The sequence below is a fragment of the Platalea leucorodia genome (assembly GCF_965183815.1).
Source record: "Platalea leucorodia genome assembly, chromosome: 1".
Taxonomy (NCBI): domain Eukaryota; kingdom Metazoa; phylum Chordata; class Aves; order Pelecaniformes; family Threskiornithidae; genus Platalea; species Platalea leucorodia.
Window position 1 is genome coordinate 64,316,630 of NC_138823.1, and position 12,677 is coordinate 64,329,306.

Here is a 12,677-nt window from a genome sequence, read left to right on the forward strand (position 1 = left end):
ATTGTTCCGTGTCTGACTAAAGACCACGTCTGACTCCTCTAGTGCTTCTGTGAAGACGCCTCTCAGTGCACACCTCGGTGCCCATGGCTCCTGTGCCGCCATCTTGCAGGCTTCAGGGATCTGTTGTGCGGCCATCCGCAGCATCGGCACTTTAAAGATAAATACACTCTAGCGGTCACCTCTAAAGCTGTCAGTCCAAGCTTCATAACAGATCACAATTCTGCTAGAAAAAAACCCAGCCTTGCAGAGTCCACATAAATACTGTCTTTGCTTTGCAACAGGGAAGGTTTTTTTAGCTACAATTATGTCTTCAGTTGTCCCAACATAAAAGCAGAAAGGATACACATTAAGCCTGTAGCAATTCAGCTTCGCTTCTCCTCAGGCACACATTGCGTTCCTCGCGTTTGGAAAAGAGGCTGGCACGACCCACCGAGGCGGAACAAGTCCAGTTGTTTCATTTCCTCAGGAGCTGAACTGAAAGCCTGTAACGGTACTCACGACAGCAGGCCCTGACGACGCTTCTCCTGGGCCACACGAACGGCGCTGCAGGCACTCTTACTCTCTTCTCTTCCAATTTGTGACTCTAAGTATTAGCCTTAGGATAAGGGGGAGAACTTCAGGCATTATCCTGGTTTTTTTTTAAATTCTTTTAAGTAAGTTCTACATGCAAACTTAAACTGCTGTAACTAGTATTTTTCATTGAAAAAAACTATTATTTTCTTTTCTTGAAGATGCTTAAAAATTTCCTTTTCTAAATTTTATGAAATTATAAGAAATTCAAACAGATCCCTTCTAAGCATTCATTAAAGCCTCTGTGCATTCTTTCTCATTTTTCTCAACCATTTATATTGCAGTTATAGTAACAGGAAAAGTTGGGAAACCACGTAATTTTTATCACATTTTTACTTGTTTGCATAGGGTTCTCTACATTACAACAGAAAAATTTAACCAAAAGGCACCTAGCAGCAGGTGCTGCTGAACTTTAATTAGAGTGTTCACTTACAGGAACCAGAAGGGAACAGTGAGGCCCTTTTGTTCAGTCACCCAAATAAGACTTCGCCTAATAATTCATGCACTGAATTAAAAAAAAAACAGAACAAAAAACATTGAGAAAAACATTTAGTCCCACTTTTCAGCTGAAAGAAAAGCCACCACTTGATAAGGCTTTTCAAAGGTTACTTGTCTTTTCTACAGGGAAAAAGAATATTTTGCATTAAAAAAGGGAAGGTATACATGTGTATATATGCATGGGTAATTAACGTTAAAAAAGTTGCTGGTGTTTACATCCTCATTATTCTGTTCCATGTTTTCTTATGGGTGTAATTGCATTGTCAAAATAAAGCTATATGCAGACTTTCTTCAAAAACTTGCTACTCTAGGAAAAAATAATGGTGGTTAAGAAACTCTTATGGACAATACTGTCAACTACTTGCTTACCCTATGGACACGATGCCGTGTCCTTTGGAAGGCCTGTCAGAGACACGGCCTACACAACCATCATCAAGTCATGGCGTTATTTTTCTAAACAAATTTGATGTGCAAGAAAACCCACGACTCGGAGTTGGTAAGCATGATTATTGTGACTGCCTTTATGCTGCTAAACAACTGATTTCTGGTAATAATAATCACAAAGCTGTGTGTGTTTCCTGTACACGAACAAACATGGAACATGAAGTAGGAAAGGCAGACAGAGTTTTAAGTTACACAGCTAAGTAAAGAGCTGGTACTACTCTTTAAATGAGCAACATTTCTAGTGAAATCAGTATTTTGGTGTGGAACAAATATAGCAACTGCAGAATCATTCCTAATGTCATATTCTGTTAGAAAATAAACACATTCTATGTTTACAGTCCATTTACAAACTAATCTATTAACTAATTAATGCTTCACTAATTAATCATTGACTTATTTATTCGGTTTGCATTTTAATATATTTTAATCAGTATAAATATTTCAGAACAAAGAACAAGCATTTAAATTTTCAGCATGAGTTTAAAATTATGTACATACCTAAACCAGAACATTAAATGCAAGTATGTCTGTAAACATTTAATAAAAAGAGCTTAAAAATTACAAAAATTAATTATTTTTGTTACAGATAGATAGAATTTTTCTTTTATTAATAGCAATTCTGCCTTAATTGTTGCTTCTGCTATACCAATGGCTCCCTCTTCAGGCTGTTCCTAAAAATTGTTGCCTCTCTCCATTTTCTGTTAGAAATACTTCAATTTACAAAACTCCAGCTCTCATGATCATGCCTTCTACCCCAGCATGTTCCCCCTCAGTAAGCAGATGATAAAAGAACTGATGGACCAGGCATACTGACCTGGATATTACAACTATTTGAACACAGGTGTTACTTGAGGCCCAGGCCTACAAAAATTCTTATGCATACAAAAGGAATTTGTAAACCGCAGAGAAACCGAGCTTGAGGGACATCCAATGGTTGTTTTACCTATTTTCCCACGCTGAAAAATATCAAGAACAATTAGACTGTTATCAATTAGACTGTTCTTAATCAGATTGTTCTCAAAACTGCCAATGGTTTCTGTAGTCTCTCGATAACCTACTAAAGTTCTCAAATGTCCTTACAAAGGCAAATGTATCTATAACCAAAGATATCTTTACTAGAAATTAAGGAGTCTTCCTCTGTGTAGATTTATCATCATACAGAGGACGATTAAAATACGTACTATAACCCTGAGGTACTGGACAGACAGAGATCGATCCTTCTGCTACCTATGTTCTGTGTGATACTTTATCTCCCGATACTTGTATGTTTTAAACTCTGTTCATTCATTTCAATCTTTACCAAGACTCTGCTCATTCATCTGGGTTCTCTGTTTTCATCTGATGAAGGGCTCAGGCTGTAGTTACCGCTCATCCTCAAACCACTCTTACTGTCTTTACAACCCACGCCAGAGCAGGCAATGCTGTGTCACAAGGCTAACAGATCAGGCAATGACTAACTGGCTAAATAAAATGCTAGGTTGTTAGGCCTAATTAGTTAGCCTGACTGTGCCTTATATACACTGTATGACTGGAAAAAGGCAGTGAAACTCCATATTCTCAATGGGGTGTTCTCTCCTCCTGACAGCCCCCCGCAACAGCCTTGAAGAATGCTAAATGCTGTTTAACTAAGATACTTTGACCTACTAGAAAATACTGTGCAATCATAATACAAATTGTAAACCTGCATTTCTAAAATCATAAGCAACTGGGGAAAAGCAACTGCATTCCACCATGGATGCTGAAAGACTCCTCAGACTACGCTTCTTTAATTTTGTTATTAATCATGTGACAGCTTAAAAAAGGGGGAAAGAATAAATTGTTTCAATATTACTGTTTCTTCACCAGCTTACAAACTGTAAGATGTTTTACAAATTGCCTCCCTCTCTCCCATATTCAGCTCTCCCTTCTGAACTGCATCCTCTGAAGAACACTGAAAGCAGTGCAGCCAATTCCTTGGAGAGTTTGTATCACCTTCAAATGATAGTGTTAGTGAATGACTGCTCTGCACCATCTCATCTCATCCGTTCTTTCCCACTCCTTCAAGGCACCCATTCCATAGAGGAGAGCAGATTTTCACAGCACTGTCCGTGCCAAATGACACCATAAACCACCAGTTTATTTTATGTACGCCCCTGCGCAGCACCAGCTTATAATGGTGCAATCCAGCAGCTGCCGTGGCAGAGGCCACAGGCACACGAGGCTTTGCCAGGCGCAAATGAAGGTGCAGTTTTGAGCACTCCAGACACCCCATCTGCTGCCTCCCGCCAGCGCTGCCTGCCTTCGTCCGCCGGCGACCCGGAGCTGTGGCCTCACTGGCACGTACGCTCTCAGCCAGGAGGGGCAGCGCCAACCCCGGGCACCCACCCGGGGCTCCCTCCTTCCCTTCCCGGCGAGGCGACCGGGCGGATCGGGCAGCAGCAGGAGACAGGCGCGCCCCAGGGCGCCAGTGTTGCCGTCGCCGCCGCCAGGCCCGGGCAAGGGAAGATGGCGGCGGCGCGCGCCCGCCCGCTCCACCCCGCGCGGCGGCCGTTGGGCGCAGCCCCTCGCGCCCGCGGCGGCACGCGAGGCTGGGCGCTCGAGCGGCGCCTCACCGGCTCCCGCCCCGGCGCCGCGTCACGTGAGCGGGCCTCGCCCGCCTCCCTCCCCGCGCCGCGCGCCTGGCTCAGGGCGTGACGCAACACGGCGAATCTACGGCGCGCCACTTGTGACCAAGATCATCACAAGCGGAGGCGGACGGCTCCCCCCGCGCGGTAAGCCTTGCCGGACGGGACGCCGCCCCTTCGCCCCCACGCGCGGCGGCGCGGGGCGGGCGGCCGCTCCGGAGCCTGGCGGGGGAGGCTGATGGGGCGGCGGGGCCGTGGCCGGCCGGCGCCCGGGCCCGCGTCCCCCCTCGGGCTTTTTGGGCCTCTGTGCTACCGTCGTTTTTTTGGTCTTGGTGGGCGGGCGGCCAGCAGCCGCGCCCCGCCGAGCCAATCCCGTCCCTCGTCCCGCCCCCGCTGCCCGCCGAGTGGCCGGGGCGCCGAGGGCGGGAAGAACGCCCCGCGCGCCCATTGGCTGCCTCGGCCGGCCCGGGCGGCGGCTCTTCCCTTCCGCTCTGCCGCAGGCGGCCGGCGGGGGGGAGCGGACAGCGGCGGGCCGGGGCGGGGGACCGGGGGGAGCCGGGCCGGGCTGCAGCTCCGGCGGGCGCGTGCTGTGGGGGCGCCCCCCGCCGCGGCGGAGCTCGCCGGGGCCGCTGCGCATGCGCGGGCCCTGAGGCCTGGCCGCGGCCGGGCTCTGGCTCTGGCGCCCACCGCCGCTGCCCGCAGCTGCCGGGCCGGGTGGGACCATGAGGGGGCACCGGCGAGGGCGCCGCCCTGCCAGCTGCCGCCCCGCGGGGACGGTAGCGGGCAGCGCCCCATAACGGCTGCGCGGCGGCGGCTGCGCCTGTGCGTCACTGCCGTCACTGCGGCGCCTGCGCAGGCGCAGCGGCGTGGGGGCGCGTTGGGGCGGGAGCCGGCTCCTGCGCCCCCGGCCCGGGGCCGAGCTGCGGCCTGCGGGGCCGCCGGGTTGCGGGGCCGCCCCCCGCCGGGGCCGTGGCTCGGTCTGGCGGCGCGCAGCCGGGAAGGCGGGACCTTCGTCGTGGTTCAGCTCTACCTTGAATGGTTTTTGCTGCTCAAAACCCGTTTTTTCTTACTTTCCCCTCCTTTCCCGAAGGTCATTTTAGTGTAAGGGTGGATGAGCTTGAGAAGTTGTGCGGTTGGCAGTGAGGAGTGACAACACGTGTGACTGCAGGAGCTTTGTAAGCGCTTCTTACAAGTGGTAACAAAACAGTTGTAGCAGGTTTTCCTTTACTCTGCTTAAATCACCGAACAGAGCAGTCTCAGAGTCACGATCACCTTCCGCACTGTCACGATCTTGTGATTTTCAAAACCAAACGTGGTTTTGTCGTCTCTAGGGAGCTAGTGGACTTTCAGGCGACCTGTCAGATTGCACTGAGGAAAGCGAATTCACATAAATAGCATAGCAGTTTCTTAATACGTTTCTAAATAGGTGTGCATCTTCAGTGGAAAAGATCATTAAACTAAAACTGTTACAGGTGGCTTATGAGGGATAGGTTATCATGTTGTTTAATTTGACTTCTTAGGACAGGTTTCCTGTTGCTCCTTCAAATAATTAGTGTGGCCTGTGAACCACAATGTCCATCTTAAATTTAGTGTTAAGGAGAAAGAGAAGGAAAAAAACATAGGCATTTAATTTGTGATCTGTATGCTGTAACAATTGGTGATCTCAGAATTTGCATAGTTAGGGTTCTAACTCTTATTTTCCTGTACCTCTTTCCTTCTTTGTGTAGTTGTCGTGATGCAGACTTGCAAGACCTTGGGTTTGTCATGTATTCATGTTCATCTATATCATACTAAGCATGATGGTAACACCTAGGGAGTAGTAAATAACGGGAATCCAAAAGTGCAAGGGTAATAGTGGCAGGAGTGATTTGCTGATGGTGCAAAATAATAATAGACTAACATATAATTTAAACATTGGATGTAATTTGCTGTGATTCTTACCTTAATAATCGAAAGGTGTGGCCTGTGAAGACTATAAATTTTCTTTTTCCATTCCTATATCAGAATGTGAGTAATCAAGATGTTTGCATGAGGCTGGAGCTTTGGATGTTGGGATCTATATTTTCCCCAGGTTGCACCTCTGCATGAAAGATGAAGACAATTACAGGCTTCAGTTTGGTCTCTCCTGCAATCTCCTAGACTATTCACAGCAAGTTACATTCATCACAGAAGTAACATTACAGTCATTCCACCCTTATTTCATAAATTATTTCAGCATGGACATATAATCAGATTGTAGCTTTTATATATAAAATATGGAGCCTGGCAGTAATTGTATAATCCATACATTTTAAAAAAGTCAAATGCGCTGGTGTGACAGCGTGATGATGGACTGTGACTTTTTCAGTATGTTCAAACATGTCAGTTTTATTAGCATTTTGGGAAATGTAATTCAAACGACGTGAGTTAAAAACATCGAGCCAATCCTTTACTATCATTCTTCTGTAGGAACTATTGTATAGTAACGGCATCAACAGTTTCTAATTTATTTGCATGAAAGTTTCCTTTGTTGGAAACTTTTTTAAAACTTAAGCTGTGTTGTCTCCTGTTACAGAAAAACATTACTTGGAGAAAGAATGTGTGTGAAGCAGATGTCAGTCACAATACTGCATTAAAACCAACCTTTTGTAATGAAGAACAGAATTTCTGTATTAGCATGCATAACATTAAGAAAAAAATAGCTTTGCTTTGCCTAATTGTGTTTTTATCTTTTGGATGTGTACAGACTTACGGTTTTGTGCATGAGCTGAAATTTACAGAGAGATTGGCATGCGAAACCTGGTTGAACTGGAATTGTTGAGTGGCTCCTACGTTTGAATTTCCTAAGATGGTTTAGAATTTAAATATTCTCTTTCTTGGGGAAACAAAAAGGCTGCACTGGATGGATGATCCATCACTCAAATAAAAACATTGGTTAAAGATGTGTCTGGTCTAGTCATTCATTCAAATTAATGCCACAGTATTATGGTGCATGCTGAAATTACTATGTTCGCTTTTTAGATTGTGCATCCCAGAGTACAGGTTATTCTTTTGAAGTGGGCACATCACCAAAAATAGGGATTGAGGGGGAAGACAAGATGACACGATTCAACAGTTGTAGTCGCTGCTATTCTTTGAGTGACTTTTTTTTTTTTTTTTTTTTTTTTTTTTTTAACAAAGGTTGTAGTGATGGGGAAAGAATAGCTGCTCCGTTGTTCACAACCCTGTCCGTGAGACGTAGTGGTTTCTGTTCTGTGCTTTGTATTGTATAAGGAGTTAACCAGAAAAGGTACTTTCATTTTGGCAGATTAATGGCCGACAGCCGGCCAGCGGAGCACTCTTGGCTGCGCTTCTACCCCAGGAAGGTGCTGTTTTGCATTGGCCTCGCTAGCTCGGGGTCGCACAGCCGCCCAGCGCCTCAGGTGCAGCTGCATACAGTGCCTGGCCAGCAGCAGCGGTTCTTGGTGGATGTAGATGCGTGCAGGAAACGAGCAGCACGCCTCGCTAGTGATGCTCAGTGCTAATTCAAGGCATAGGATTAACCGTGGACGTCTTGGAGAGAGTGAATTAGGAGTAGGGCCACGCAGGAGGTGGCATTGCAAACCGCGTAAATGTTGCCTGGCCCAGGGTGTCAAAGTTCATGTGACATCTCTGATAACGTCAGAGTGGTTTAATCTTTGGTCTGTCTGCCTTTGCAGTGGGCATTCTTATGGCATTACACATACGTGTATGAAAGTTTAAATGAAATATGCCTACACCTACTTTTCTTCTAAACTGGGTACTTTTTTTTTTGTTGTTTCTGCCTGTGCTAACACATAAGCTCAAAGTGTTTATTAGTCTGTGTGTACAAAACCAGTGAAGAAGCAAAAAATGTAAACACATTGCTCTTGTAATCTCTAATTTCCCACTTGCAGAAATTCCAAAGGTGTCTTTTGCTTCGCAGAAAGAAGTTGTATGTTTAAAACGGGAACCACACCCACCTTGCTGCTCTGCAGCTATGAGTTCTGGTGATCCTGTTTCTGCCATCTGCCAGTGAAGGGTCTATAGTTACAGAAGAGTCTATAGCCCATTCTTGGTGTTTATGTTAAATATACGTGGAAGTTTTCTTATTTTACTTAATTTCAGTTCTTCAACATGTGAAGATGAAAGGTGATGTCCCAAACGTATAAAAGGGCAGCAATCTATAGCTTTAGAGCAGAAAGAAATCCAGTTACCTTCTTTCCTCAATATAAAAAGGAAAATTACAGTAAGTGCTAGCCAATTCACACACTTCTTTGCAAAGAAATAACCAAGTGCCATTTAGAAACAGGCAGTAATGATGTTCCAAAAGTGAAATGCTTGTTTGCATAACTCACGACTGCTTTCCAGTCCTGGATTAGCAGAGTTGTTGATTGCTGATTTCTTGCTTTGTTTTGTTTTGTTTGTTTGTTCTACAGCAGGCTGACCTTTTTTCTGAGTAGTCTGGCCTACTACTGAACCACTGTCTGTAACATTATGGGTTATATTTAACTGGGCTGGGAAGCTGCAAATGTTCTTAGTTTCCTTCGGTCCTTAGTAGTGCAAGCATAAATTTTAATTGCCTCTGCCCTTCTGATTCTAAAAATATAATCTGTTATGTGTGTGTGGCGTACGTAATGGCGAAGGAGGAGGCGTGCAGAGTAGTTAGGGTATGCAGTATTTCAGTGTCTAGGTCTGGATGTATACATCTCTATAGATTACTGTTTTGCTACAAACATATGTATAGATGCTTTCCTGTCTGGTATTCTTTGTCTCATTGTAGTTAAAAAGAAAGTTTCTTGCTGTCCTTAGCCTCATCTTTGGTAGTTCAAAAGTCTCTCTCAAAATACAGGCACAAAGATTTAAAAAATACATGTAAATGTTAACTGCAATTACAAGGTGTAACAAAACTCATCCAAATAGTAATACTAAGTCATCAATTTACATAGAAATCATCATTTTGTGTTATATTGTTATTAGGGAATCCATACAGTTATGTAGTATACAAATATATCTGTAGGAAACATTTCAGGAAGAAGTTTGAAAAGTGTGGAGGTCCTGACAAGAATTCTAATTTAAGCAAAGAAACAAACTGTTCTGGTGCCATTTGGATGGCCGTCAGAGCTCTGGTGTGGCTTTATAATTCTGTACATGCGAGTTCTCTCTTAAGGCAGGTTTTCAAGCGTGGGCTTGCTCTGGAAGAGCCTGTAGCCTGCACCCGTTTCCATTCGGTGGGTTAGTGGTTGGGTTTGTTTGCTTTTTGTGGGTTAGTAGAACACGTTTGCTATAACCATTTGCTATAAACGTATGAGATAGTCCACCCAGAGTTGGTTTTAAGACGCGCCTTAGCAGGAGGAGGCTTGCTTACTTTACCTGTATCGGTGGTATGTAGCATGTTGGCATCACCCACTTCTGTGCTGGAGGGAAAAGGGTGAACGGGGATGACCTAGCGGTCTCTGTTCACGTGAGGAAGCATGAGACTTGCTGCTCGTCTGCTGCCTGGGGGGGTTGGTGCCTCTAGGAAGCACGGCGCTGGCTGTAAGGCGGGTGGGCTGCCGCCGAGCAGCACGCCGGCGGTACGCCCGGAGCTCACTGGAAGTGCCGCGTGTCCCGCTTGCGTTCTGCACCCGCGCAGGAAATCCCGCGTGGCTGGAAAGCCTCAGGTTTCCTGGTGCGTGGGGTGCGGGCGGTAAGCTCGAGGCTTCCGAGGAGCATGTCTTGACGTTCCTGTGATGCCCAGCATACATGGCTATCTTTCTCCTCAAGAACTGTGGCATAGAAATACAGTACTTGTGCATTTTGCAATCCCATGTGGTCTGTTAACAAGGAGAAAGAAATGCCTGTTGCGTGCTTGTCTTCCATTGAATATCCAAGAGAAATCATATGTTATATTTAAGTGGGATTGTTCCAGGTACTTGGGAACAGGATAGCAAACTCCAGAAATACAACAAAGGCAAAATGTTGCTCTCTCCTAGTTCCTTGCTGTGTGACATGCCTTCTGCAGGGGTGTACTGACATTGGATTTGAGACACTGGATATGCAGCAAGGACGGCAGTGATCCTTGTGTTTTGTTTTCTGTTTGATTTGTCACTTCTGTCATCTTCGCTTCCTGTTCGCACTGCCAGTGAAGTAAAGGCTGTTGCTTTTCATGCTCCCCATGTGAGGCAAACCTAGATTTATCTTACCCTTTAAAGGGAAGGGGGTTCTCGCCTTATGTCATATGAATTGTTAATAGGATATACGTTTCTGAAAAGTCAAAATGGAAAAATTAAAAGCATCCATAAGCTGCAGCTTGTTTGTTTGTTTTGGCAGCTGCAGAATGAAGTGCAGTGAATACTAAAAATCACTAGTTTAGCATGTGTATCCTTTACTGGGCACAGCCTGATTGTTGTAAGTCAGAGCTAATTTTTTTTTGGATTGGATCCCATGCTAGCATAATACCTAAGTTCAAAGATACAGTACATAAAAATGTTTTCTGGATGTTGTCTTCAAAATCTGCCAACTCCTTTTCTATTGTTTTCAGTTTTATTGGTACAACAATGGAATGATTTGAACTGCATTTGTTTTTTTTCTCCCTGTTGTTCGCATTTTCATTTTAAATTATTTACAAGTCTGTGGCTTGGAGATGAGAGCCTAATGAATGCTTTTAAAAATAAAACCTTCTTCTTTAAGCATGCTATGCTTCATGTTTTGAATTTATAACCTAAGCCTTAATGAATCGTTTCCTAGTTACTCTCATCTTAGAATTTATGAGCTGTCCTATTTACAAGTTTTACCTATACAATGGAAAGATAATTCCTGTTTACCTTATATGAAAAGAACTGTTCTTGTTAACAAGCTTAAACTGCTAATTATGGGTAATACAGCAATAAATGCTATGTCAAACCGTTTAGCAGTGTGAAGATGCAATATTTAGGTTTTGGGCCTTTTCCTGGTGCATTCCATGTAAGACGACACTGTGTTGTGGTTTTTGATCTCTCATATACGTATCAGGTTAATAAAAAGTATTTTAGGGAAAAACAGTAGCCTACAGGTCCTTAGAGGAAGCAGATTCGCTTCTGTTCTACATTGAGGGCGATACGTTGTTGCTCAGATACTATAATGTTGCTATAAGCCTTGTTATTGTGAGGCTTCAGATAGATGGCAGATGTATGAAAGAACCCCGATGACTTCATGTATATGTGTATGTGGTGTTTTGTTAACAGTTAAGTTATTCTGCGGAAAAAAAATAGGACTAGCAGTAGTTGCTTTGTTTTGAGTGTACATTAATGTAATTTAATCAGGAAGGAAAGAAAACCTGAGACTAGAATTTGATGTCATTTACCTGACTATAAATTGGAATATCTCCATTTAGTTTAACAGAATTTTTTCAATTTATGTCAAAATGATCGAAATCAGAACCTGACACAAGTTCTCCATCTCATAATTTGTGCATACAAAAACAAAGAAATAATATTGGATTTTTTTTTTTTTTTTGTCCAAATCTTACCCCAAAAAACGGAGCTTGGTTTTTGAGTAGTGGTTTTGTAATACAGTGTTGTTACTTGTTGTTACCAGGAACTTTGCAGATATATTATATGAAGAAACATTTTTTTTAGTTGTTTCTGATTAGACTTCAATTGTCAAAGCTACAGACTTGTGAATTTGAGAGCCATTCTAAGTCTAGGTAGCTTGAAAATTCTTGACAAGTATTTTCTTTGACTTCTTTATGTGTGCTTCTGATGGTATCTGCAGAGAGTTGTACATAGGCTTTGTTCCCTGTCTGATTTTCTTTGTGTTGCCCAAGGATTTTGCCATGGGGATGGCACCCTTAGGAAGGAAGGAGAGGAAGAGGCTGAAGAGAAAGGTGGCATAGGTCTGACGTTGGAGGTGTCCGTTCTGCTGCTCCGAAGCAGACATTGATGAGACATAAGGAGCTCCTTCTCTCAAAACTGAGGAATCTTGGGTACAAGGTTATTAGGTACAGTAGACAGTTCTTTGGAGAAGACAAATAAAAACCTGGAAGTGCATTTTGCCACCTCTGTTTGGGCTACTCGGTTTCTGTTTCCAGGTGAAAAACATACTGAGCTTTGCAAGTGGAGGCTGACTTGCAGGGATGCCCGCTCTTTTTCTTTGTTCACATCATCCTGACTTTAGACGCTGCTGGTATCAATACAGTGTATTTTGGGGTACAGTGTTGAATAAACTTCTTTTGTCAGAGAATGGGTGCCTTTGTGTTTTGGATGCAAAGGGTAAATACCCTATCAGGAGGTAGGTTTCTGAGGAGGTGGCATACAGGCAGAGGTAAGACATCACCAACTACTATAGATGGAGAAGTAGGCAAGCTTTCAGGCACACAAGCCTGTCTTCAGATCTGCTGCTGATACCAAGATAATTAGAATATACTTTAAATGAAAACAACGTTAATCTCTGAAGTTTATACTTAAATGTTGTATGGAAGTGCAGAAATGTAAGGAGTGTGTCTTTTCACGGGGTCAAATAATATTTTATTCGTACATTTGTTACAAGTACTCAGGGGTCATTAGACTTTTAATTACAGGGTTTTGGATGACACCTAATCTAATTGACAGTGCTGAGAAAATGTCA

General features: G+C 44.0%; 1 protein-coding gene across 1 annotated transcript in view; it reads left to right on the forward strand.

Moving 5' to 3' along the window:
- Positions 1–1,449: 1,449 nt before the first annotated feature.
- The window catches only part of ZNF407 (zinc finger protein 407), a gene marked incomplete at its 5' end in the record, with an annotated part of 353,220 nt that continues 341,992 nt past the window's right edge, over positions 1,450–12,677 (forward strand). Inside the window, 2 exons of the mRNA XM_082329092.1 lie at positions 1,450–1,712; positions 3,781–4,262. Of these exons, the coding sequence (XP_082185218.1) occupies positions 1,450–1,712; positions 3,781–4,262 (745 nt within the window). The remainder of the gene's footprint in view (positions 1,713–3,780; positions 4,263–12,677) is intronic.